General features: G+C 46.6%; 4 protein-coding genes and 1 pseudogene across 7 annotated transcripts; 4 read left to right on the top strand and 1 right to left on the bottom strand.

The window, feature by feature from the left end:
* Positions 1 to 474: 474 nt before the first annotated feature.
* On the top strand, positions 475 to 6,087 carry LOC136529168 (uncharacterized). The gene is made up of 5 exons (XM_066522244.1): positions 475 to 616; positions 2,650 to 2,762; positions 5,004 to 5,257; positions 5,415 to 5,564; positions 5,682 to 6,087. Exons 2-5 carry the CDS (start codon positions 2,669 to 2,671, stop codon positions 5,727 to 5,729), a joined length of 546 nt encoding a protein of 181 aa, XP_066378341.1. The 5' UTR covers positions 475 to 616; positions 2,650 to 2,668; the 3' UTR covers positions 5,730 to 6,087.
* A 576-nt stretch (positions 6,088 to 6,663) lies between these two features.
* On the bottom strand, positions 6,664 to 7,354 carry LOC136525324 (probable non-specific lipid-transfer protein 2). The gene has a single exon (XM_066518325.1). The coding sequence runs from the start codon at positions 7,315 to 7,317 to the stop codon at positions 7,039 to 7,041; it is 279 nt and encodes a 92-aa protein (XP_066374422.1). The 5' UTR covers positions 7,318 to 7,354; the 3' UTR covers positions 6,664 to 7,038.
* Positions 7,355 to 8,640: 1,286 nt separating this feature from the next.
* Positions 8,641 to 11,577, top strand: LOC136529358 (pentatricopeptide repeat-containing protein At4g21065-like). The gene is made up of 2 exons (XM_066522432.1): positions 8,641 to 11,056; positions 11,258 to 11,577. The coding sequence occupies exon 1, from the start codon at positions 8,711 to 8,713 to the stop codon at positions 10,931 to 10,933; it is 2,223 nt and encodes a 740-aa protein (XP_066378529.1). The 5' UTR covers positions 8,641 to 8,710; the 3' UTR covers positions 10,934 to 11,056; positions 11,258 to 11,577.
* A 344-nt stretch (positions 11,578 to 11,921) lies between these two features.
* LOC136529577 (uncharacterized) lies at positions 11,922 to 14,580 on the top strand (annotated as a pseudogene).
* A 1,471-nt stretch (positions 14,581 to 16,051) lies between these two features.
* LOC136528928 (pentatricopeptide repeat-containing protein At1g74600, chloroplastic-like) lies at positions 16,052 to 20,726 on the top strand. 4 transcript variants are annotated; one of them, XR_010777161.1, is made up of 2 exons: positions 16,052 to 16,414; positions 20,413 to 20,726. XR_010777161.1 is itself a non-coding variant. In XM_066521934.1 (2 exons), the coding sequence occupies exon 2, from the start codon at positions 17,980 to 17,982 to the stop codon at positions 19,759 to 19,761; it is 1,782 nt and encodes a 593-aa protein (XP_066378031.1). In that variant the 5' UTR covers positions 16,052 to 16,414; positions 17,727 to 17,979; the 3' UTR covers positions 19,762 to 20,310. The 4 variants fall into 4 exon arrangements, 3 of the variants coding, with proteins under 3 accessions (XP_066378031.1, XP_066378029.1, XP_066378030.1); XM_066521934.1 differs by lacking the exon at positions 20,413 to 20,726 and adding an exon at positions 17,727 to 20,310; XM_066521932.1 differs by lacking the exon at positions 20,413 to 20,726 and adding an exon at positions 17,696 to 20,310.
* The last annotated feature ends 688 nt before the right edge of the window (positions 20,727 to 21,414 follow it).

Raw genomic sequence — 21,414 nt, 5'->3', positions numbered from 1 at the left:
GTTGGTTTTCATGGAGCACGTTTATTTGACCCGGACTTTTGCATTTTAGACGGAAGAAAGATGCTTTGTCTTGTTCGTTCGCCACACGGGCTTTTGCGTTTTCATGAAAAACCGGACGTGCTGTGGAACGAGGAGCGAGATGAATTGGCGGGCTCCAATCTCAACTGAATCCGACCTGTGCCGTAAGTACGTGCCAGTGAAAGAGGTGAATCAAGGACATGCTCGGTAGATCTTTTTCTGTTTTTTTTAGGGAATCTTTTTCTTTAAAAAAAAACAAATCTTTTTCTGTTTTGATTCAACGTGAGAAAGAAAAATTATGTGGAGCCCAGACTTAAAGGCCGGAAATCCTACAGGAGGAATGGGCCTAGACCAATAAAGTTCTCTACCACGTAATAGGCCCATGGGCCTACGGCCTAAGCCTTCGGTTGCCAACTTGGAATGATTCCCCAGTTGCCCTTATGATCACGCATTCACGCCACTGCCGTGCCGTTTCCCTTCCCCGTCACACCTTTCGCTTTCTTCCCCCAGTCCACCCCCACGGCCTTCCCACTTCACATCACCACCGCTCCGGCGCCGGCGACCTCCGCACCGCATCGCCCCCGCCGATCGTCCCGAGGTAAACCTTCTCAACTCGATTGCTCTCCGGGCTGCATGTATCTGTCCGTTCGATCTGTTCAAGGGAGTGTGAGGGCTAGGGCTAGGGCTAGGTGTAGGTCGATCTGTTCGCCGCCAGTCGCGTCGAGTTGTCGCGATCGTGGTGCCGATCTGGTCCACTGACTCGTCGTGGGGGGTTTTGATCGGCCGCTTGCTCGCCCCTTCTGTGTTCTGGTGCGCTTTGTGGCGTGGATCGGGTAGGGGTCTGCTGCGAACTTGGGATACAGCCGCTTGCTCTCCCTGCTGTGTTCTGGTGCGCTTTGCGGCTGGGATCGGGGTAGAGGTCTGTAGAGCTAGTTCGGTTGGTCGCGTGGGTGCTGGGAAGAGAGGAATGCTGATGCGTGTTCTCTGTTTATTTACTGTGATGATGTTCGTTTGTTATTCATCGGTCTGATCCGGATTCTGTGTTAGTATTGAGGAGCTGCTTTGTCTTGTACACGGGATGGAAGAGCTGGTAGCTTGTGAAGATCAAATAGATTATTAGACTGCACTTCTACCACAGCTGCAGCAGCTGATGCTGCTTGATTTCTACAGGTTTTACACAGTAGTATTGCTGCTGCTTCAACCACAGTGCTGCTGCAGCCAGCTTCCGATTGCAGTCAGAATTCGTGTATAGAAGCAGTAGCCAATGATTTGTAGTAGCAAGGGATACAGTGATTTTTGCCTGTTATTTGCATTACTATGGGCCTGATGTCGCACATTGATGTATTGCTAGGTTGTAATTTTGGTTCTGGTCCAGTACGGCTTATTGAATCTAACTACTTCGATTATTCTTCGTTATTTGGTTAGAAAGCTTGTGGGATTCTACTATTACTTGCTTCTGTTCTTCTAAATCGTATTAAATCACCCCATTTGATTTATTGGTAGGTTGTCATTTTGGCTCTATTCTAGTATGGCATCTTGTCTTGAATCTGATTAATTTAATTATTCAGCGTTGTTTCGGTTATAAATCTTTTAGGACTACACAAATATTTGCTGTTTTTTAAAATCACCCCATTTGATGTAAGTTGTTAGATCTTTACCAGCAATTAAGCCAGTGACTGTATCTTTTGGATAGTTACTATTCCTAATTTTAGAGAATTGGTCCATTACTTCTGGGATTTAGTTCTAGAACTCGAATGCGATAAGCTAACCACTGTTTCTGTCTAGGAGCCTGGGTCCTCCTTTATTCTATTTTTTAATGAACTCATTTTGATATCTTGGGCCACTAGTCAAATGTTCCATTACTTCATCTGTGATCACTTTTCAATTCTCTAGAAGGGAATGATGGGCATAACAGTTCCTTAGTTGTTCTTTATGAAAATTAGGATGTTATCTGCATGTAATCGAATATTACTGTTTCTGATTAATGGGAGTGCGCCTGATTGGAGCATTCTAGTCTCAATAAAAAAAGTAATAGTTATGCTTTTATTTCACTGCCTTCTTTGGAATATCCTTCTCTATGTTTGAAGAAGAAAAATCTATCCACATGTTTATCATGTAATCCTGTATGATGATATTGAAACAAAGTCAGCGTTTTATATTTTACCATATAGCTGAAGCACCCATCAATAATATTCTGATTGATAGCAACTACTTGCATCCATTTGCTAGTTGTCACTCGAGCATATTGCCGGTTTTGTCATTTGCATTCTGTAGTCAGTACTGTTGTCAGCAACATTCTAAATTTAGCAAACTAATTGTTGTTTTAAAAATTCTCCTACATTTGGAAATTTACTCTTCCAGAAGTATTGTATTCTGGATTACTCTAGCGCAAGAAGATTAATTTTGTGATGCACATGAGATCGGAATATGTACTAACACAGTTGATCTACTTCGAATTTTAATTTTATCCCTTCTGCTCAGTTTCAAACTTTATTGCTTTGAATTGGCACTTTGGACCATATTACTGTCTCTTGATATAAGTTATGCATGGCTACTCTGTGAATTCTCTTGTTTGCTGTTGTAAATTGCACATATATATTTGCGCTGAATTTTGTCTTTGCACATTTACAGATTTGTTGATCAAAGAACCATGGAAGGATCGTTCCAGTTGAATCCAAACGCCAGCCCTTTCATACCTGGATCGCTGGGTTCATTTGCACACAAAGCCCTAGAAAAACAAGGAGGTGAGACTAAAGATTTTTCTAGTGGTTCTGTAGGTTTTGAACTCTCAGATTTGCTTTACTAGTATATTACCCGTGCTAACGCTACGGCATTATCTATCAATGTAATCAAACAACCAAAGAATATCTTTTAGTAATCAAACATAGATTGAGAATATATTTATAATTCATGCAAAAAAAAACATATATTTTTTCATAGTCAATAGTCTAGAATAATGTGACAACTATTTTCATGGTTCCAGTTGCAATCTGGAGCCAACTCCAATCTTAACTGCTTCCTTCTCAGAAGCTACTGGATGAAAAACTGAAAAACAAGAGAAACATTGCGCTGAAAAGTTCTAGTTAGTCATCTTCATGACTTCATATATATATATAAAAACCATAGAGCTGCACGTAGGAAATAATTAGAATAACATCAGATTCCATTTTCATTCATGTAAATAGAAGTCAAAATGCAAAGAGCATGGACATTAACAGGATCACTCTTGAAGAAAACCAGTGACGTTCGTGTGAGGATGAACCAACGTTTTTTTCCATGATTTCCATCGAATTCCTAAAATATAGTAATTGTAACATTGTTACAGTCTGGAACCAAAGGAAAAAATGTGTGCCACAAATAGTTTTACCGTTCGATGATATGAAAAGAGGACCACTCTTAAAATACCTGGCAGAAGGTCAAGGCATGTCAGAATATTGTAATAATAACTGTAAATACGAAAGAACAAATTTACTAAGACAAAGCAAAGCTTGTCCAGAATTCTGGTTTCAGATAGAAAAATCCAAGTCAGGTTCAAACAAGCAGTGAACAAACACAACAAAAGGTCAATGAAAACATATATGTATCTAATGTACCACACCACAAATTCACAACGACCCATTTAAAAAAAAATTACAACGTATACAGGTTGAACCATCGGGAGAACAAATGAATGTTAACAGACTGCTATCCTGCACCCTCTCTACTTACATGGCATCTCATCTTCATACGACATCACTCATCCCAGAGGGCGTAAGAAAAGCGTAAACCTGTGTGCTCCCACATTTCTGGTAGCAATTCAATAGAGCCATTACCCAGCGATCAGGCAAGAGGACTCCATTCATTGGCTACAAGGAACGAAATGGTCAAAGCTCGCAGACAGGCAAGAGGTCCCATTTGCGGATGCTACGGCGTGTTTCGATCCACGGACGCCCTCCGGGTCCGGGAGAACGAACGCACCTTGGTGCTGTGGCCGTGCGCGCCGCGCACATTCATGGACTCGACGTCGAGCCAGTCCACCCGACAGGGCTGCTTCCCGAGCCGCCGCAGCGCCCCTGATGCAAGAGACGGTCCCCGCCGAGCGCTCGTCCTCGAGTGATCATGGCGGCGCGGACTTGATGAGTCGACCTCGCTGCCGCCCACCTAGCGTGTGCCCCCCGAGCGCGTCGGTGTTAGGAACGCGTCGGCGACGATGGCGAATCCGATAGAGGCGCGGCTGATCGGACCGTCGGAGGGGTGAGCGAGCGATTCGTGGGGAACTGGTGGCCTGGAAGGACGGGCGCCCGTCCAGCTATTGGCCCCGTCAGCCGGCCTGGGACCGCCCGCGAGTGGTCGTGCTGCCGCCTCCCGTGGCTCCGCCGCTGCTCGCGTATGGCCACGCTGTCGCGGACCGCTCATGGATGGCTGTCGTCTGCCCACCGGGCCACTAACCGAAGCCGCTGCGCCCCCGCTACCATTGGGCCGCCGGCCACCGCAGCACCCCGACGGCCCAATGATTCGTGCGGGACGAAAGTCGCTCGCCAGCCCACGACCGCCGCGTCCTCGATCGCGCCTAGCATCGGGGTGTCATCGCCCCTTCCGTGCCGTACTCCTGCGCCATCTGTGGCCGCCGTTTCCCCACCTGCCCTGATTTCACCCGTCGTTTCTTTTTTTTCCGAAGAGAATAAAATGGGGGCGCTAGGTGGAATCGAACTCTGGCCGAGCCTTCGCGTTGTGGGGGTGCGGGTGTGGGAGAGGGCAGCCACACTGAACATGAGCCGTTGGATTTGGTTGAGTAAGGAGAGATAATGCCTGATAGATGATCTGGTGCATCCGTTTTGATGTGTTATATTTTCTGGGTGTATTTGTGGGTGTGGATGCAGTATAGGTCATGACTGTGGAACAGGCATTTACTGTGTGGCTGTAGATTAATTCTAACTGGTGTATTATAGGGGTAGTAGATTCATATGAATACACTGAGAGCTCAGCAGGTCTTATCATTTCTGCAGGGTCATCATCAAAGGGAGAGGCTTCTGGTAGCAATTTTGATCCTTCGCAGCATGAGGAAAATGACATTGATGAACTTGCTCTAGCGAACATGGTCTTTTCAATGTTCCCAAATGTCTCTACAGATTTCATTGATGAGTTACTCAAGGCAAATGATTTTGACATAAATCTGACTGCTGATATGCTTCATGAGCTGAACTCACAAGATATGCTTCATGATGATGCTGAGGCTACCAATGACCTTCATAACGACCAGGTATTTTAAACTCTCTTTCGCTGCCCAACCTTGCCAGCACCCCTCTATCTATCCATCCATCCCAGTTCTTTGTAAGCAAAGGTGTGCTGTGAGCCTTTGGACAAGGTTTTTTGTGCAACATACAGTTCTGCTCATTGATTGACCTATTCATCGCCAGGGTGTACCTGGTGCTGATTACCACAATGCTGAGGTGTCTGAGAGTAGCAGCAAGATGAGTCAAGATCTGCAGAATGAGAAGTCAGCAACTTCTGATGTGAAATCTGTGCTGCCAAAGTTCTCAGAGATCAATTTGCTTCACAACGACCTGGTATGTGCGATTCCCTCAATATACTGTACTTCTGCATACATGTATTGTTGCTGGAGATACATTCATGAATCATGACACCTGTTGGACAACCTTTCCTGACTGGCTTATTTATCGCAGGGCCTGCCTGATGATGAGAAGTCAGCGGGGACTTCTGTTGCAAAGTGATCTTACATATCAAAGCGCTCTGTTTGATCCGAGTTATAGGTTTATCATGTACATACTAGTTGCATCCAGAAGTGTGGCTTGGAGGACAAAGCAGTGGAAGCTACTGTTCCATTCCCGTTCGCAGGACTAGTTAACTGTTTGTGGTGGTTATCCTTAGTTTCAAATCGCTTGTTCAGGTCCTTTGGGCTGAGTAGTTAGGTATTTCTGTGGTTATCATGAGTTTTACACCCCGGCTCTTAAAGATCGAGTAGTACCTGGTGGTCATCCTGATTTTACATGTCTTGGTTAGCTGCTTTGGGTTTGGTACCCAGTTAGTTTAAACAATGCAATTTATGCCGTGACTGCCCGTTATGTGTGATACTGTGATGTTCTGGGTGTGTTAAATCCATACTGCTTGTGGTGCTGTGCTGCTGTTTCCAGATTACCCAGTCATTTATAACCAGTAGCTTATATCATCAGATCATGCCACCTCTCAGTCGTTTTACTTTGTGTTTGATCGTCAGTCGATTGAGTTGAGTTCGCTAGTGCCATTTCCACAAGCAACAAGTATCCTGTAGTTTCATCTGGAGGATGAGGCTTCTGTGTATGTAGAATCAGAAGTACCAAGGCCGGCCTAGTATAAATAAAACTTATAAATTTATAAACGCTGGACATAGCACGGCAGCGTGATTTTTTACTTATACAAAAACAACTCAGCAGCTTGTTTGCTCGGTCGTATTTGGTTTATAAGCTATGACTTATCAGTCAATGAACAGTATTTTTCTTCCACATTAAATCAGCTAACAGTACTTTCAGTCATGGCTTATAAGGCCCTGTTTAGTTGCCAAAAAATTTTGCATAGTAACTGTCACATCGAATCTTGCGGCACGTGCATGGAGTACTAAATGTAGACGAAAAAAAAATTAATTACACAATTGATCGAGAAATTGCGAGACGAAACTTTTGAACCTAATTAGTCCATAATTAGACACTAATTACCAAATACAAACGAAATGCTACAGTGAGCCAAAATCCAATTTTTTTTTGGATCTAAACGCACCCTAAGTCAAACCAATCTAAACGAACAGGGCGCAGAAACATAATGAAAACAGCCAAAACCACCGGCATCATGCATAGCCTTACTCCCGAGGTAGCTGACTACGAGTTGCCGGAGCATGGCGAGCTGCAACAACCAGCCGAGCTAGAACTCGCGTTTATTTAGACGCACGTATGTCTGTCTGTCTCAGTCTGTCCGTCCATGGATCTGCCGTGGACTCGCAGTAGTATACGTAGCCGGCGGCGACGGACGGAGCAGACTCTCGATCAGGCATCAGCACTTCATCATGGGGAGGCCGCAGGCGCGGGTGACGCTCTGCGCGACGGGGCCGTTGACGTAGCCGCGGTACGTCGGGTCGCGCTTGTACTGGCAGAGGCACGGCTGCTGCGCCCGCAGCGACGCGCAGCACCGCGGCGTCACCGCCCCGCCGAACAGCGCGCCCGCGCACGCGCTCAGCGCCGACGGGTTGCACGACGCCGCCGCCGCGTCGTCCACCGTCGCCGCGAGCAGGACGACGCACAGCAGCGCCAGCGCCGTCGCCTGCTTGCCCATGGCCGGCCTCGGTCTCCGCTCAGTTGCTTCGGATGGAGTGGCCGGAGAAGGATGGGGATGGACTGCGCTGTATGCCAAGTGACTGAGTGAGTAGGCTGGTGCGCGCGAGGTGCGTACTTATAGAGAGACCTGCGCGCGGCTCGCGAAGAATGAAACGATCGAGCCGAGGAAGCAAGATTTCATGGAGCGAGGGGAGGAAGCAGGAGAGGAAGGCTCTGGATCGAGATCGCCGTGGTGCAGTGCATGGGCAGCCACGCTCTGCGTCGTGGGCGTGCATGGCCAGCCATTCCTTGAAGGGGGAATTCACATGCATGCACCGACGGCGCATGGTGGTTGGCAGGGAAGGGAAAGGAAGATGCGTGTCTCGCAATTTAAAGCTGCTAGCTAGCCGTGACACTCTATGGCTGCTCTCTCCCAAGGATTAATACTCCACTTCAGATTTTCTACTCTGTTTCAAAAAAAAAAATCTTGGGTGAAGCCGTTGCAGTTCGATTATTGCTCCACCAAGATGAAAACTGACTTGTTGCTTCGTGGAGCTCTCTGCTTTAAAATGAGGCGCCGTTTGGTTTGAGACCTGTCCTATGTGGATGCAGGTTAGGCTGATCGATCCAATTCCAGCGTCCAAAATTGTGATGGATGTATGCCCAAGTAAATTTGTCAGGGCTTAAAGCAAACAACCACTCAGTGTTTGAAATTGCTCCACTGGAGGTGAAGCAACACAAATTTACTAGTACTTTCTCTTACCACAAATATAAACATACTTTTAGGAGTATTGTTGGTTATAAGCGACTTTAAACTTTGGGAGTTGCTATAATTTAGGTGTCATAAACTTTAGAAATTTCCAGACAACAATTCTACGCAAATTAAATAGTACAATTAAAAATACAACTCACAAACAATTTTCATAATAATAAAAATTTAGGCATATAAGATATAGGAAAAGTGTTAAACTGTCATAAATACATTTTTTTTACGGAGTAAACCCTGTTTTTATAAAAATTGTCATAAATGCTACTCCACCATTTCAAAATTGTAAGTCGTTCTGGCTTTTTCTAGATATATAGTTTTTTGTACGCATCTAGATATACAATATGTCCATATATTATATAGTAAAAATTATGTATGTAGAAAGTCAGAACGACTTACAACAGAGTAGTACTATGCTATTTTTGGATTTGTTCTGAAAAAAAAGCTTTCATGGGCTCGATCTGCCCGTAGAGCTTCACCTGGAACTATGGCCATCAAATACACAAACTTGGGCTTGATCATGGCCTTTTACAATTTCACAACCAAAACAGCCCAAAAGAGCTCGAGCCATCGAGATCCAGGTTGGCCGCGCCGTCACACGGCTGCGCGCGCTGTTCCTCCGCTGCGGCTGCAAGCGGGCCGTGCCATGCCGGCGTCGCCATGGCCGACCCCTCGCTCCGTGCGACAAGCGTCCCAGCTCCACGCCGTCCTCACCACGTCCGGCCGCATTGCCCACCGTCCCTCCGCCGAGCACCTCCTCAACTCGCTCACCAACTGCCTCTCGGCCCCGCGCCACCTGCGCTACGTGCTAAGCCTGTTCGACCGATTGCCGCACCCCACCACTTTCCTCCACGACACCGCCCTCCGCGCCTGCCTCCAGGCTTCCGCCGGCGCAGACTATCCCGTCCTCCTCCTCCGCCGCATGCGCCGCGGGGGCGTCCGCACGAGCGCCTTCACGTTCCACTTCGTCTTCCGGTGCTGCGGCGCCGGCGCCGGCGCCGGGCTCTGCCGGATGCTGCACGCCGCGTGCCTCCGGACCATGCTCCCCTCCGCCGCGCGGATCGTGGCGAATCCCCTCATCCACATGTACGCCTCGCTTGGGCTCACGGACGACGCCCGCCGGGCGTTCGATGAGATGCCTGTCAAGGACGCGGTCGTGTGGGCCACGGTGATCGGCGGGCTGGTCAGGTGGGGGCTGCTCGATGAAGCGCGGAGGCTCCTCATGCAGGCACCGGAGAGGAACGTGGTCTCATGGACTAGTTTGATTGCTGGGTACTCGCGTGCTGGCCGGCCTGCTGATGCCGTGTATTGCTTCAACTGCATGCTTTCAGATGGTGTCGAGCCGGATGAAGTCGCGGTGATTGGCGCTCTCTCGGCATGTTCGAAGCTCAAGAATTTGGATCTTGGACGATTGCTGCACTTGCTGGTTGGGAAGAAGAGGATCCGGATGACTGACAATCTTGTTGTTGCGCTCATTGACATGTATGCCAAATGTGGTGACATTGCCCAAGCACAGGCGGTCTTTGACGCTGTGGGAAGGGGCCAAAAGCCTGAGCCATGGAATGCTATCATTGACGGGTACTGCAAGCTTGGCCATGTTGATATTGCAAGGTCTTTGTTTGATCAAATGGGCGCCCGTGATGTCATCACATTCAACTCGATGATCACTGGATACATCCACAGTGGCCGGCTTAGAGACGCATTACAGTTGTTCATGCAGATGAGGAGACACGGCATGCGTGCTGATAATTTTACCGTGGTGACCCTTCTCACTGCTTGTGCGAGCTTAGGTGCACTGCCACAGGGCAGGGCTTTGCATGCTTCAATCGAACAGAGGATAGTAGAGGAAGATGTCTACCTTGGAACTGCACTTGTGGACATGTACATGAAATGTGGGAGGGTGGATGAGGCAACCGCTGTGTTCCATCGCATGGGTGAAAGAGACATTCACACTTGGAGTGCCATGATCACAGGTCTTGCATTCAATGGGATGGGTAAGGATGCTCTGGAGTCTTTCCGCCAGATGAAGCGTGATGGTTTTCTGCCCACCTCAGTTACCTACATTGCTGTTCTGACTGCATGCAGCCACTCGAGTCTGCTTAATGAAGGCCGTCTGCACTTCAACGAGATGAGATCGTTGCACAAATTACACCCTCAAGTTGAGCATTATGGCTGCATGATAGATTTGCTTGCTCGCAGTGGGCTCTTGGATGAAGCTATGCATCTTGTTCAGACCATGCCAATGCAACCAAATGCCGTCATATGGGGCTCCATCTTGAGTGCTTGCAGAGTCCACAAAAACATTGACCTAGCCAGACATGCTGCGGAGCATCTTCTGAAGTTAGCGCCTGAGGAGGATGCTGTCTATGTCCAGTTGTATAACATATACATAGACTCTAGACAATGGGTAGATGCAAAAAGAATAAGGATGTTGATGGAAGAACAGGGAGTTAAGAAAACGGCAGGTTACAGCTCAATTACTGTGGCTGGGCAGGTACACAAGTTTGTTGTCAATGACCAATCACATCCTCGGACATTAGAGATCATCACGATGATGGAGGAAATTGCACGCAGGCTAAAGTCTGCGGGTTATTCTCCAGCTACGTCAATGATAGCAGTGGACGTTGACGAGGAAGAGAAAGAACAGGCACTTTTAGCACACAGTGAGAAGATAGCCATTGCTTTTGGTCTCATTAGCCTTCCACCGAACTTACCGATTCATATCATGAAGAACCTGAGAGTCTGTGAGGACTGCCACTCTGCAATCAAGTTAATCTCTCAGCTTTGGAACCGGGAAATCATTGTTAGAGATCGGAGTAGGTTCCACCATTTCCGAGATGGAGCATGTTCTTGCAATGATTTTTGGTGATTACCATTCTGCAAGCTGCTAGTCTTGTTCCAGAGGTCAGAAAGCAATCACGAGAATACACTAAAAGCACAAGTGCTTCATCCCACAACTCCGTTTCCAGTTTCAAATTTATAAATGCCTAAGGTACTGTTTCTTCATACCATCTATCTATTTCAAGTTGTTTTTGCTCTTTTAGATACTTAGTTTTTGCTATGCATCTAGATGTATGTTGTGTCTAGATACATAGTAAAAACTAAGACTTATAATTTAGAATGGAGAGAGCAATAAATGAAAGAAGCTTGTGAATCTTCTGATAACACAAAGCTTTCTTGTGTACTTTACCAGGGATAGGAAGTCGGATGTGTCTGCACGCAAACACACTCCATTCGTGGCCGTCGGTGGGTTTCACAGTGATGGAACTGGATGTCTGAATCCATGTGATTCTTCAGTATGACACCATGCCATTGTTGTTTCGAGCACAGCAATTTTGGATTTTTTTTTTAGTAGAAGCAATTTTGGGATTTGACTTAGCCATGTTTTGAGACAGTGATAAAAAGGCCACAGCCCACAACCCGAAGGCTGACAGGGGTAAATACAGACAATGGGCTGTCTAAACTGGTTAACGGGCTGGCCCAGTCAATATGGACATCTGGTGGGGCTGCTTGTTAGAGCCGTTCAGGCCTCAGGGGATTTTTAACTTTTTGCCATCGTTACGGATGGCACTCCTCCGTTTGTTATCTTCCTCCGTTTGTTATCTTTATGCGCGCACCTACATATCCACGCCAGATGGGCACGCCAGCGTGGCAGCAAGCCTAGAAATGCCTACAGAGCATGCGAAATGACCTATGTACCCCTGCTGCTTCTCTCCCTCCAATCGCTGACGCGTGGGCCTCACATGTCAGCTTCATCTTCAACCTCCTGCCATCACCTCGCAGAGAGGGAAGGGGGAACTCGTGCAGTCCCGGTCAAGCTTCTGCCACTCCTCGACCTCCGGCACGCCTTGCTGAACCGCACGCTCTGCCATGTCCACGCTTGTCGTCAACATCGTCTCTGTCTCCCCTGCCGCCCCAAGGCTACGCTCCTCGCGGCCTGTCACGGCACGGCGAGCAAGCGCTCGCCACTGGTGCCGAGCTGAAGCATCCGACGACGGCGGGCCGGGGGCGTCCGCGGATCGTGGGTGTCGGACTACGAGCTGCTGGGCGTGGAGCTGTCGTCGCCGCAGTCAGAGATCAAGGCAGCGTACCGGTCGCTGCAGAAGTGGTGCCACCCGGACGTAGCTGCGCGCGATGGGCGGGCACGACATGGCCGTCGTCCTCAATGAGGTGTACGTGCTGCTCTCCGACCCGGCTGCGTGCCTCGCCTACGACCAAGAGCAGGCGCCCCGCTCCGAGTTTGCCGGCTACACGGGCCGCTCGCTCTACTCCTCCTGGCTCGGCCCCAAGTCCGTCTATGACCGTGCACGCGCCGTCGCGCAGTGGGCTGACGACGAGGATAGGATCGTCGACGCCATCAACACCTGCCCCATCGATTGCATCTCGTACGTAATTTATTTATTTAAGAATTGATTCTTCATCCATCCATGCCCATCATCGATCTTTTGATTCCCAACGGTTCCTGATGCGTCATCTGTTCATCCAGGATGGTCGAGAGGTCGGACCTGGCGGCACTCGAGTTCCTGACGTCACCGAAGGCAACGCCGGATTTCCGTTCATCCAGGATGGCGGGAGGTTGAAGACAAAGCTGACATGTGAGGCCCACGCGTCAATGATGGGAGGGAGAGAAGCAGCCATGGTACATAGGTCATTTCGCATGGTCGTTAGGCCTTCCTAGGCTTGCTGCCACGCTAGCGTGCCGCACCAGTAAAAATAGCAAAAACGCGTAAGGGTTACTATTTACCATGGCGAACGGAGGAGTGCCATCCGTAACAATGAATAAAAAAAAAGAGTTAAAGATCCCGGCCTACAGGGGCAAAACGACGGAACCTGCTCGCCCGCTCGGCCCCGGCGACCGCCCTCCGCCCTGACCTCCCCTGCGGCAAGCGAATCCAAGTAGGAGTAGGCGGCTATGGCGACGACGGCCGCAGGTGTACGGCTGCTGCGCGGCTGGGCTGCCGCCCTCAGCGTTGTTGCCGGGGATCCTTTCGTCCCGCCGGGAGCCTCCTCCTCCTCACTTGTCCTTTGTGGCCTCCTCCTCGAAGTTTAGCGCTCCGGCACCGCGGTGCGCTCCGTTCCATCTACTTCTCGGCTCGGCTCGCGGGACGCGGGTTTCTAAGCTCGTCTCTCGGCCTGCAGGTTGAGAGTTTCGTACCATCCAAGGAGGCTCGCTTCCTCCTCCCGTGAGGTCAATTCGGACGCGGTGCCGTCGCCAACGGTTAGTTAGGGCTCTCTCTCCTTCCTCTCTATGATGTTTTCAGATCGTCAGGGGTGAATTGATTTGGGTTATGGATTGGAATTATTTAGTGGAGGCGATTAGGGAGTGAACTGGATTAGGTAGCCACCAGCAATGGGGGAAACAGTAACTGCTTGGGTTTTTAGACCACTGATTATTGAAATTGGATAACTAATGAGATTCAGCCTGATATGTTGGTGTAGGTTGCTAGCTATTCTAAATCAACTTGATGATTCATATAGTCAGAATAATTGTGGTTTTCTAGCATCTTATCTTCTTTGTCCATTGGCTGATTGGCTTTAGTAAACTATGTATGAACACGTTTTGTAAATTGAAAATTTGCTAGGTTGATAGCATACATATGTGAAAAATATGATAAAGAAATAATGATAAGGTCTTGCATTTTGTGTATAATTCAGTGGTTTATTGCATGAAAGACAATGTAACAAATTGCTTGCTGATTGAGGAACAAACTAGATTCAGAAATGAGTAATAAGTGCTCAATTCACTGGCAGATTGAATAGTAAAGCGGCAAACAACAGACTAGTTTGTAGGCAAGAATGTCATAAATGTAACTTCTGTTTGTGTGATGTTTCAGGAAGCCGCTGTTGATATAAAGCTTCCTAGAAGAAGCTTGCTTGTTCAATTTACATGCAATGCATGTGGTGAGAGGACCAAGCGCTTGATAAACAGAGTAGCCTATGAAAGTGGGACAGTTTTTCTTCAGGTAAACCTTGTTCTGTGCCTTTATTTATGTGCAAAAATGCAAACTCCAAACCTACTGCTTTGCTCATTTTGGATCGCTGTATGAGACAAGCCTGCATTCGTATGATTGATGTTTTCTTACGCATGCTGTAAATATGTTCTAACATACACTATGCAAACAGTGTGCAGGGTGCCAGGTGTACCACAAGTTTGTTGATAATCTTGGTCTAGTTGTTGAATATGATCTACGAGAAGAAAATGAGCTACAAGGAGAAAATGTGGTGAACCCCAATTCTGAAGATTGATCTGTTGTGAGAAGCAGTGTCGGTATGCAAAATGCCCTGCAGTCTGTAGGTTTTGACATCATTGATTGTTTATATAAAAAAATGATATTTTAAAGTTGATGCATATACTCATCTGAATACAACGGGCCCTATATGTACTTTACAATGTGTGGTTCTATGAAGGAAAGAAAGGATCATAATACCAGAGTACTCAGCAGTTTAAAAATGATGTCTTATTAATATCAAAACAGTACATTTTTGGAAGATTATTCTGGCACTAGTGATATGGTACTAATATCTGATATGCACACTACTTTGGCATCATTGTTTGCCTGCGTCATTGAGATTTTGATCGACTGGGGCATCTTTTTTTCCGTCGTCATCTCTTTCTCGTCCTCTTTTATCACAGGCTCCACATTTTCACCCTTTTCCCTTGAGGAACTGAATAAGGCCGTCAAGTTCTCAAGTGCGATATCGGTATCGTCATTCCTCATAAGGTGGATCGTCCAGTAGAAGATTAATCTCTTCCTGCATTCTCAGATAGCGGGCTGCGGCCTGACTCCTGAGGCATCTCATCTCGTGGTTTACAGGAAACACCACCCTGGATAAAACATAATGTAGATCATTATCTTTCAGTGTGGGCATATTAACTTTCAGGCTGCTCGCTGAATCACATCACACGAGATTAAAAATCACAGTTCCCAATTTACCTTTCAGGAGAACACTCACAGGTCACACCATATTTCATAATCATAATATATGAGTCATACATGGCAAGCATGGAACTGAATCGACACAGTTTACAGCCTTGCAAAGTATGACAGTGTTGGTTTCTCACATATTCCCTCTATACCAAATTGTGGCCTTTTTAGTTACATAGCTTTTGCTACGTATCTAGATGTACATATGTATGTTGAAAAGATAAAAGGTAGAATGACTTACAATTTAAAACAGGGGAGTATATTTCATTTTGAAAAAAAGAGCTAGCTGCAATGATCAAACCAGATCATGAAAAATATGCTATGCGAAGTACTCTCTCTGTCCAGGAAAGAATGTAACTACGTATTGCGTGCCAGCAAAAGTAGTTCACGTTTAACCAAATTTCTAGCAAATACTATTCACATTTACGACTCCAAAATAATTTATTATAAAAATACATTTCGTAATTAATCTAATGATATTTATTTGATATCATAAATATTGATACTTTTTATCTATAATTGATCGAACTTAAGATACAAAACCATGATACTGTGCTAGAAATGCATTCTTTGTTGGACGGAGGGAGTACTATTTGTAGGATCCCTATATCATTCTCCAAACCCTGGCATAACTTGTTTGTACTAAGAAGTTTAATGAATGAAGTCAAAGCACCTATATAGTTTAGCTCATGTTTAGTTCCAACCCAAAATCCTAAAAGTGCTACAGTAGCCATCACATCGAATGTTTGCGGCTCGTGCATGGAGCATTAAATGTAGACAAAAAAAAACTAATTGCACAGTTTGGTGGGAAATTGCGAGATGAACGTTTTGAGCCTAATTAGTCCATGTTTGAACACTAATTGCAAAATAAAAACGAAAGTGCTACAGTAGCCCAAAATTCTAATTTCCTGAAACTAAACACGCTCTTAATGACTATGTTTGGAACGACTTATTGGGCTGCTTTGCTTGTAAGCTTCTGTGGGCTTATTTTTTCTGATGCTTCTTGCAAACGAATTAGGAATGGGCTTTTTCAGGAAGCCCGTGGGGGAGCTTTTCCGGCCTCTCCCTTCCCATGCCCGTCCGTCTCCCCGGCTCCGCCGCCTCAGCCACCGCGCGTCTCCCTCGCCTCCGTTTTTCCGGCCTCTCCCTTCCCATGCCCGTCCGTCTCCCCAGCTCCGCCGCCTCAGCCACCGCGCGTCTCCCTCGCCTCCGTTCTCCCCCGCTCGTCTCCTTCGGCTCGGTCCGGCGGCCGCCGGCCCTCAGCTCACGGCCCGAGCACCTCCCCGCCGGAGCTCTGGAGGCCTCCGCCCGTGTACCTCCCCGACCGAGCGCCTCCCCAACGAGAGCATCCTTCGCCCGAGGTTGCAGGCTGCAGCCTCCAGGCCTCTACGGCAACGAAGGAGAAGGGTGAATGCTGCCAAAAGGTAGACTTTTGCAGGCTTCTACTTATTCAAAAATCTTACTTCTTACAGAAGCTCCTAAAGGTTTAAGCATTCCATAAAACTATCTATGAAGCCACTTCGCACGCATTTCTTTGTTAAGGTCGATCGCTTTGCTATACAGCAAGACAGACACATCAGTCCCCTACTTTCAGGAAGCAGAAATAGACATAGAGACTCACCCATCCATCAAATCAGTGATTCCTCAGATCCCTGATTCAAAGACAACCCAATTGCCCCATCAGTGACCCTGTGGCACATATATATTCAATCAGCCAGGCCGGCCTTTAGCTGGTGCCTGGTGGGGAGTTGCGCCGAACAACTGGCTGCAAACAGTGGTTGTGCTTCAGGCAAAGAAATAAGCATAGAGAATGGAGCACTAGACCTTTGCCTATGGCATTGGCGGTGAACGATCAGCTCTAGCTATTTCCTATACCGTGCTCCACGTAGCGATCGTGAACTCTAGCCCCAGCTTCTGGGTCTTCAATTCGAATGAAGATCTTGGCAGCTGCCGCAACAGCCAAAGCCAACAGGTGCGGGGACTGAGATGTCTTCTTGGATTTCATTTTATCAAAGCCTCTAAAGTGTAATCTGTTTGGTGTATATGGAAAATCTATCAACTTTGAATCTTGTGTGAGAAAAAACGTGAGATTTTTCATCGAGCTGTACCATTGTGCATTGTATCATGGTTTGACAGTGATGTTCTGATGGATGAGAATTGGGAAATACCAACTCACTACATCTAAATTACATTCTCCTTAGGTGGATTGGGGAATTGTTGTGCTTAGTACTGATCAATTTTGATGTTTAAGCTTAATGACTTGAATATGATAACAACTTATGGTGACAATAAATGAATTTCAATTCAACAACTTGTTAAAAACTGTGAGGAAGCCCTTCACAGATAACCCATAGTTTTGGTTTCAGACTGAATGTTCATTGAATGGTGAGTCTTTTTTTTGTCTGAAGTATGGCCTTCTGGCATCAGTGTAGAAATTTAAAGCTGCCCTTGTATGCTAACTTGCATGTATATCAAGGTGCTTAGTGATGATGGCGGTTACAATCTGTCCTTCAAATCTTCAGTAGAGAATGTGAGCCGTACCAAATTCTACTCTTTACCTAGATGAAATTCTACTCTTTACGTAGATGACATTAACAAGTGGTGCTTAGATAAAGATAGCGATATTCTAGTTTTGATTTTATTTTATGACCCTAAGCAAACTTATTCTGAAGTTCCTGTACACTAGTTCATCTGATTTTGATTAGGTGACAATGGCGTCAAAGTGTTTTGGACCAGGTTGAGATGACACTCTGCTTCACAAAAACAGTCTCCACGGTTTCTCTGCAGTGGGGAGCTCACTGCAGACTGATGGAAATCGGAGAGATGCTTGCTGCTTGGACGCTTCCCTCTTCACCAACTTAAGAATCCCACAAATTTGCATGGTGACCTCACCCTGCAAGTTGCACATACCAGTGAGGAATAGCAGAGCCCCAAGCATCACCACTGTCTCCGCTGGATCCATCAGTGTTCAGTGAGACTATTTGTGGTGATGGCAGTGTGGGATGTCGTTTCTTTGAACCGTATGATCACTGGGTTCATTCGAGACGGTATCAGCAATCGAGCTCTTGTAGTTTACAAGTGGATGGTTGCTTCAGGCTTCAGAGAGACCCCTCATACCTTCTCTGCAATCCTCGGTGCGTGCAACAGCTGCGAGGGACTGCAACTGCATGGCCGGATACTGGCCTTGGGCCTGTGCTCCAACCCATTTGTCAGGTCTGCGTTGGTCAATCTGTATATGCACGTTGAAATGCCTTGTGCTGCCCTCTTGCTGTACAATGAGATGCCATTGCAGAGCACAGTCATGTCCAATGTGGTTCTGGGTGGTTTGTGCAACCTGAAGTTGGCCGAGGACCTCCTTTGGTCCTTGCTAGACATGAGACGGCATGGTTTGGAGTTGAATGGTCTTTCCTACTGTTACGCGATGAAAGTATGCTATCAAGATGAAGAATGGCTGGAACAAGGCAGGCAGCTTCATGGAGTGGTTCTCAAGGCAGGGTGGGTTCCGTCAAATATTTTCCTGTCAAACTCGCTTGTGGATCTTTACTCAGCAACCGGAGACTTAGTGGATGCTAAGAATTCACTGGATGCTATCCCTTCCGAGGATGTCATCTCATGGAACTCAATTGTTTCTGTTTGTGCAAGCAAAGGACGTATAAAGGAAGCAACTGATTACTTGAGACAGATGCTTTGGCATGGCAAGATGCCCTCAGTCCGCTCCTTTGTTGGGCTCTTTGCTTCGTCTGGTCAGACTGGAGACCTTCGAGTTGGGGCGCAGATGCATGGTATTGCTCTTAAGCTTGGATTCAGTTGGAGTAGTGCGCATGTGCAAACTGCACTCATTGACATGTATGGAAAGTGCTGCTCTTTTGATTGTTCCTTGTCAGTCTTTAATGAAATCCCAAGCCTTGCACTGGAGTGCTGTAATTCAACAATTACATCATCAATTCGCAGCAAGGTTTTTCACTCCTCACTGGAGGTCTTGTACTGTATGACTGTAGAGGGAGTTATGCCTGATAACGTGACTCTCTCTGCAACCCTGAAGGCCATATCTTTGTCAGCTTCGCCAAGTTTAATCAGTTGCCAGATGCTGCATTCCTGGGTCTTCAAGCTGGGCTTTGAAACAGACATGGCTGTGTGCTCCTCCTTGATCAGCGCATATGCTCGAGCTGGTCAGGTGAACAGTTCCCACCTGATATTCGAAAGCTTGCGGGATCCAAACGTTGTTTGCTTCACTTCAATGATATCTACATGTGCTCGATACGGAGATGGCGCAAAAGGAGTGGAGCTGTTCAATGAGATGGTTTCCAGGGGCCTCAAGCCTGACGACGTCACCTTCCTGTGCGCAATCGCAGGGTGTGACCAGGCAGGATTGATCGAAGAAGGCAGGCTGGTGATTGAGCTCATGAGAGCGACCCGCGAGCTGGGTCCTGACGAGAGGCACTTCGCTTGCATGGTTAACCTTCTCGGCCGAGACGGTTTTGTGGAGGAGGCAATGAGGATGATGGAACACTTGCCGCTACGGCACTACACCAAGGCGTGGAGCTCGCTCATTCAGAGCTGCAAGTCACATGGTGAAAATGCGCTGGGAAAGAGAGCTGCACATATGCTGATAGATGTGGGCCGAAAGGACGCAGCCACCAACTTGCAGGTATCGAAATACTTTTATGAGATTGGGGACGGCGAAAATGCCTCGAGGATTAAAGCCATGGCAAGTGGGCAACAAGCGAAGGAGAGCGGTCACAGCTCGGTTGAGATCAGTCATGGAATCTAGCATCCGAGGTTAAAGATTGGTATGAACAATTCAACTCCGTAGCTGGTTGGTTAGTTGTTTCACTCGTTTGAGCTCATGACCTGCACATCACAAGAAGATCATGTTGCCAACGTACAGGCACAAGCCCTCCTGTTGCATACATAAACCTCAACCCAGTGACTGCATCAGATACCATGATACATCCTTGCAATTTGTTCCAGATCTGAATCTTGGGCAACAGAGGACTGTTGGGCAATGCTTTACAGTTACAGCCTTACAGGCACATGCCTGTTCAGACAGGAAACCTCACCAGCTGGTTTCATTCGTCTTTCTTATCGTCTTTTCAGACACTGTTCTCTCAGGAAGGGGCCGTTGAATGTCTGCACTTTGCAGCAACAGGACGATGATGATGGTGGTGCCCGTGTATGTAGATGCAACTGCAAATGTGCAGTCTCCTGAAAGTGAAAAAGGCCAAAAAGGGTGGTGTTTTGAGTAGTATATGTTCCCTAAATGTTTGTCGCCATGATTTACGTACCAATAACTTTGACTCAATTTATAAAAAATACGTGCAACATTTCTATCTTTAAATAAATTTATTAAAAAACTAGATTCAAATATCTATCAAATGATACTAATTATGTATCATAAATATTAATATTTTTTAATATACAGGAAGCCAAAACGAAAATTTGGAGACGGAGGGAGTACAGTACAAAGACCGCACAGGGTGGAGTGAAGAAAGAAAAATGGAAACAGGACGGATCGTGCGCGCAGATTTGTTGGAGTGGGATACGGCAGCACTGCCGATTTCAGATCTGGCAGGACGCAAGGACAGTCTGGTCTGGCGCCGTCGAATTTAGGCCACTTTTAGATTGCAAATATTTTCAACTCGATAAATAGTAGCATTTTCGTCTTATTTGGTAAATATTGTCCAATCGTGGACCAACTAGGCTCAAAAGATTCATCTCGTGATTTCCAACTAAACTGTGCAATTAGTTATTTTTTTACTTATATTTAATGCTTCATGCAAGCGGCTAAAAATTGATGTGATGGAGAGAGAGTGAAAAAACTTGAATTTGGAGGTGATCTAAACAGGGCCTTATTATGCAAAAGTTCCGGTTAAGCATGCAGGATAAATATATAAGGATGCTGATGGTGCGTCTTTGTATATTTTATGCTCCTCCCACCTACCACCAGTTGTATCCATCCAATCATGCAGTGACACTAACTCTTTTAAAAATGAAAACACTAACGCACTCTGTCACTGTTAGTTCGTAAACCCAAAGTTCGGTCTTTGGTCTGACTCTCAGCTGAGCTGATAAAGTGACAAAACACCAGTAAATAATTCTGTGCAAAAAGATTCAGTACCAGTGTACCACTTGTGTGAATGGAAAGACATTGCATCCCTGATCCATCCAATCATGTAGCAACACTAACACACTCTACCCCTGTTTGTTAACTTAAACCCAAAGTTTGGTCTCTGGTAGTCTGGTCTGAGGCTCTGAGCTGAGCTGGTAACAATAAAGTGACAAACAAGCAGTGAAATGAAATAATAACTCTGCGCAAAAAGATTCAGTAATCAGTACTAGTGGCCTGGCCTGAATGAAAAGATAAACAAGCCAGGAAAGAAAAAAGGAAATTCAGAGCAGAAAAGAAGAGAAAAGATTCAGTGGT

The sequence above is a fragment of the Miscanthus floridulus genome, chromosome 19 (assembly GCF_019320115.1).
Source record: "Miscanthus floridulus cultivar M001 chromosome 19, ASM1932011v1, whole genome shotgun sequence".
Taxonomy (NCBI): Eukaryota; Viridiplantae; Streptophyta; class Magnoliopsida; order Poales; family Poaceae; genus Miscanthus; species Miscanthus floridulus.
Note: the sequence above shows the minus strand (reverse complement) of the source record. Positions and strands in the feature narration are given on the sequence as shown.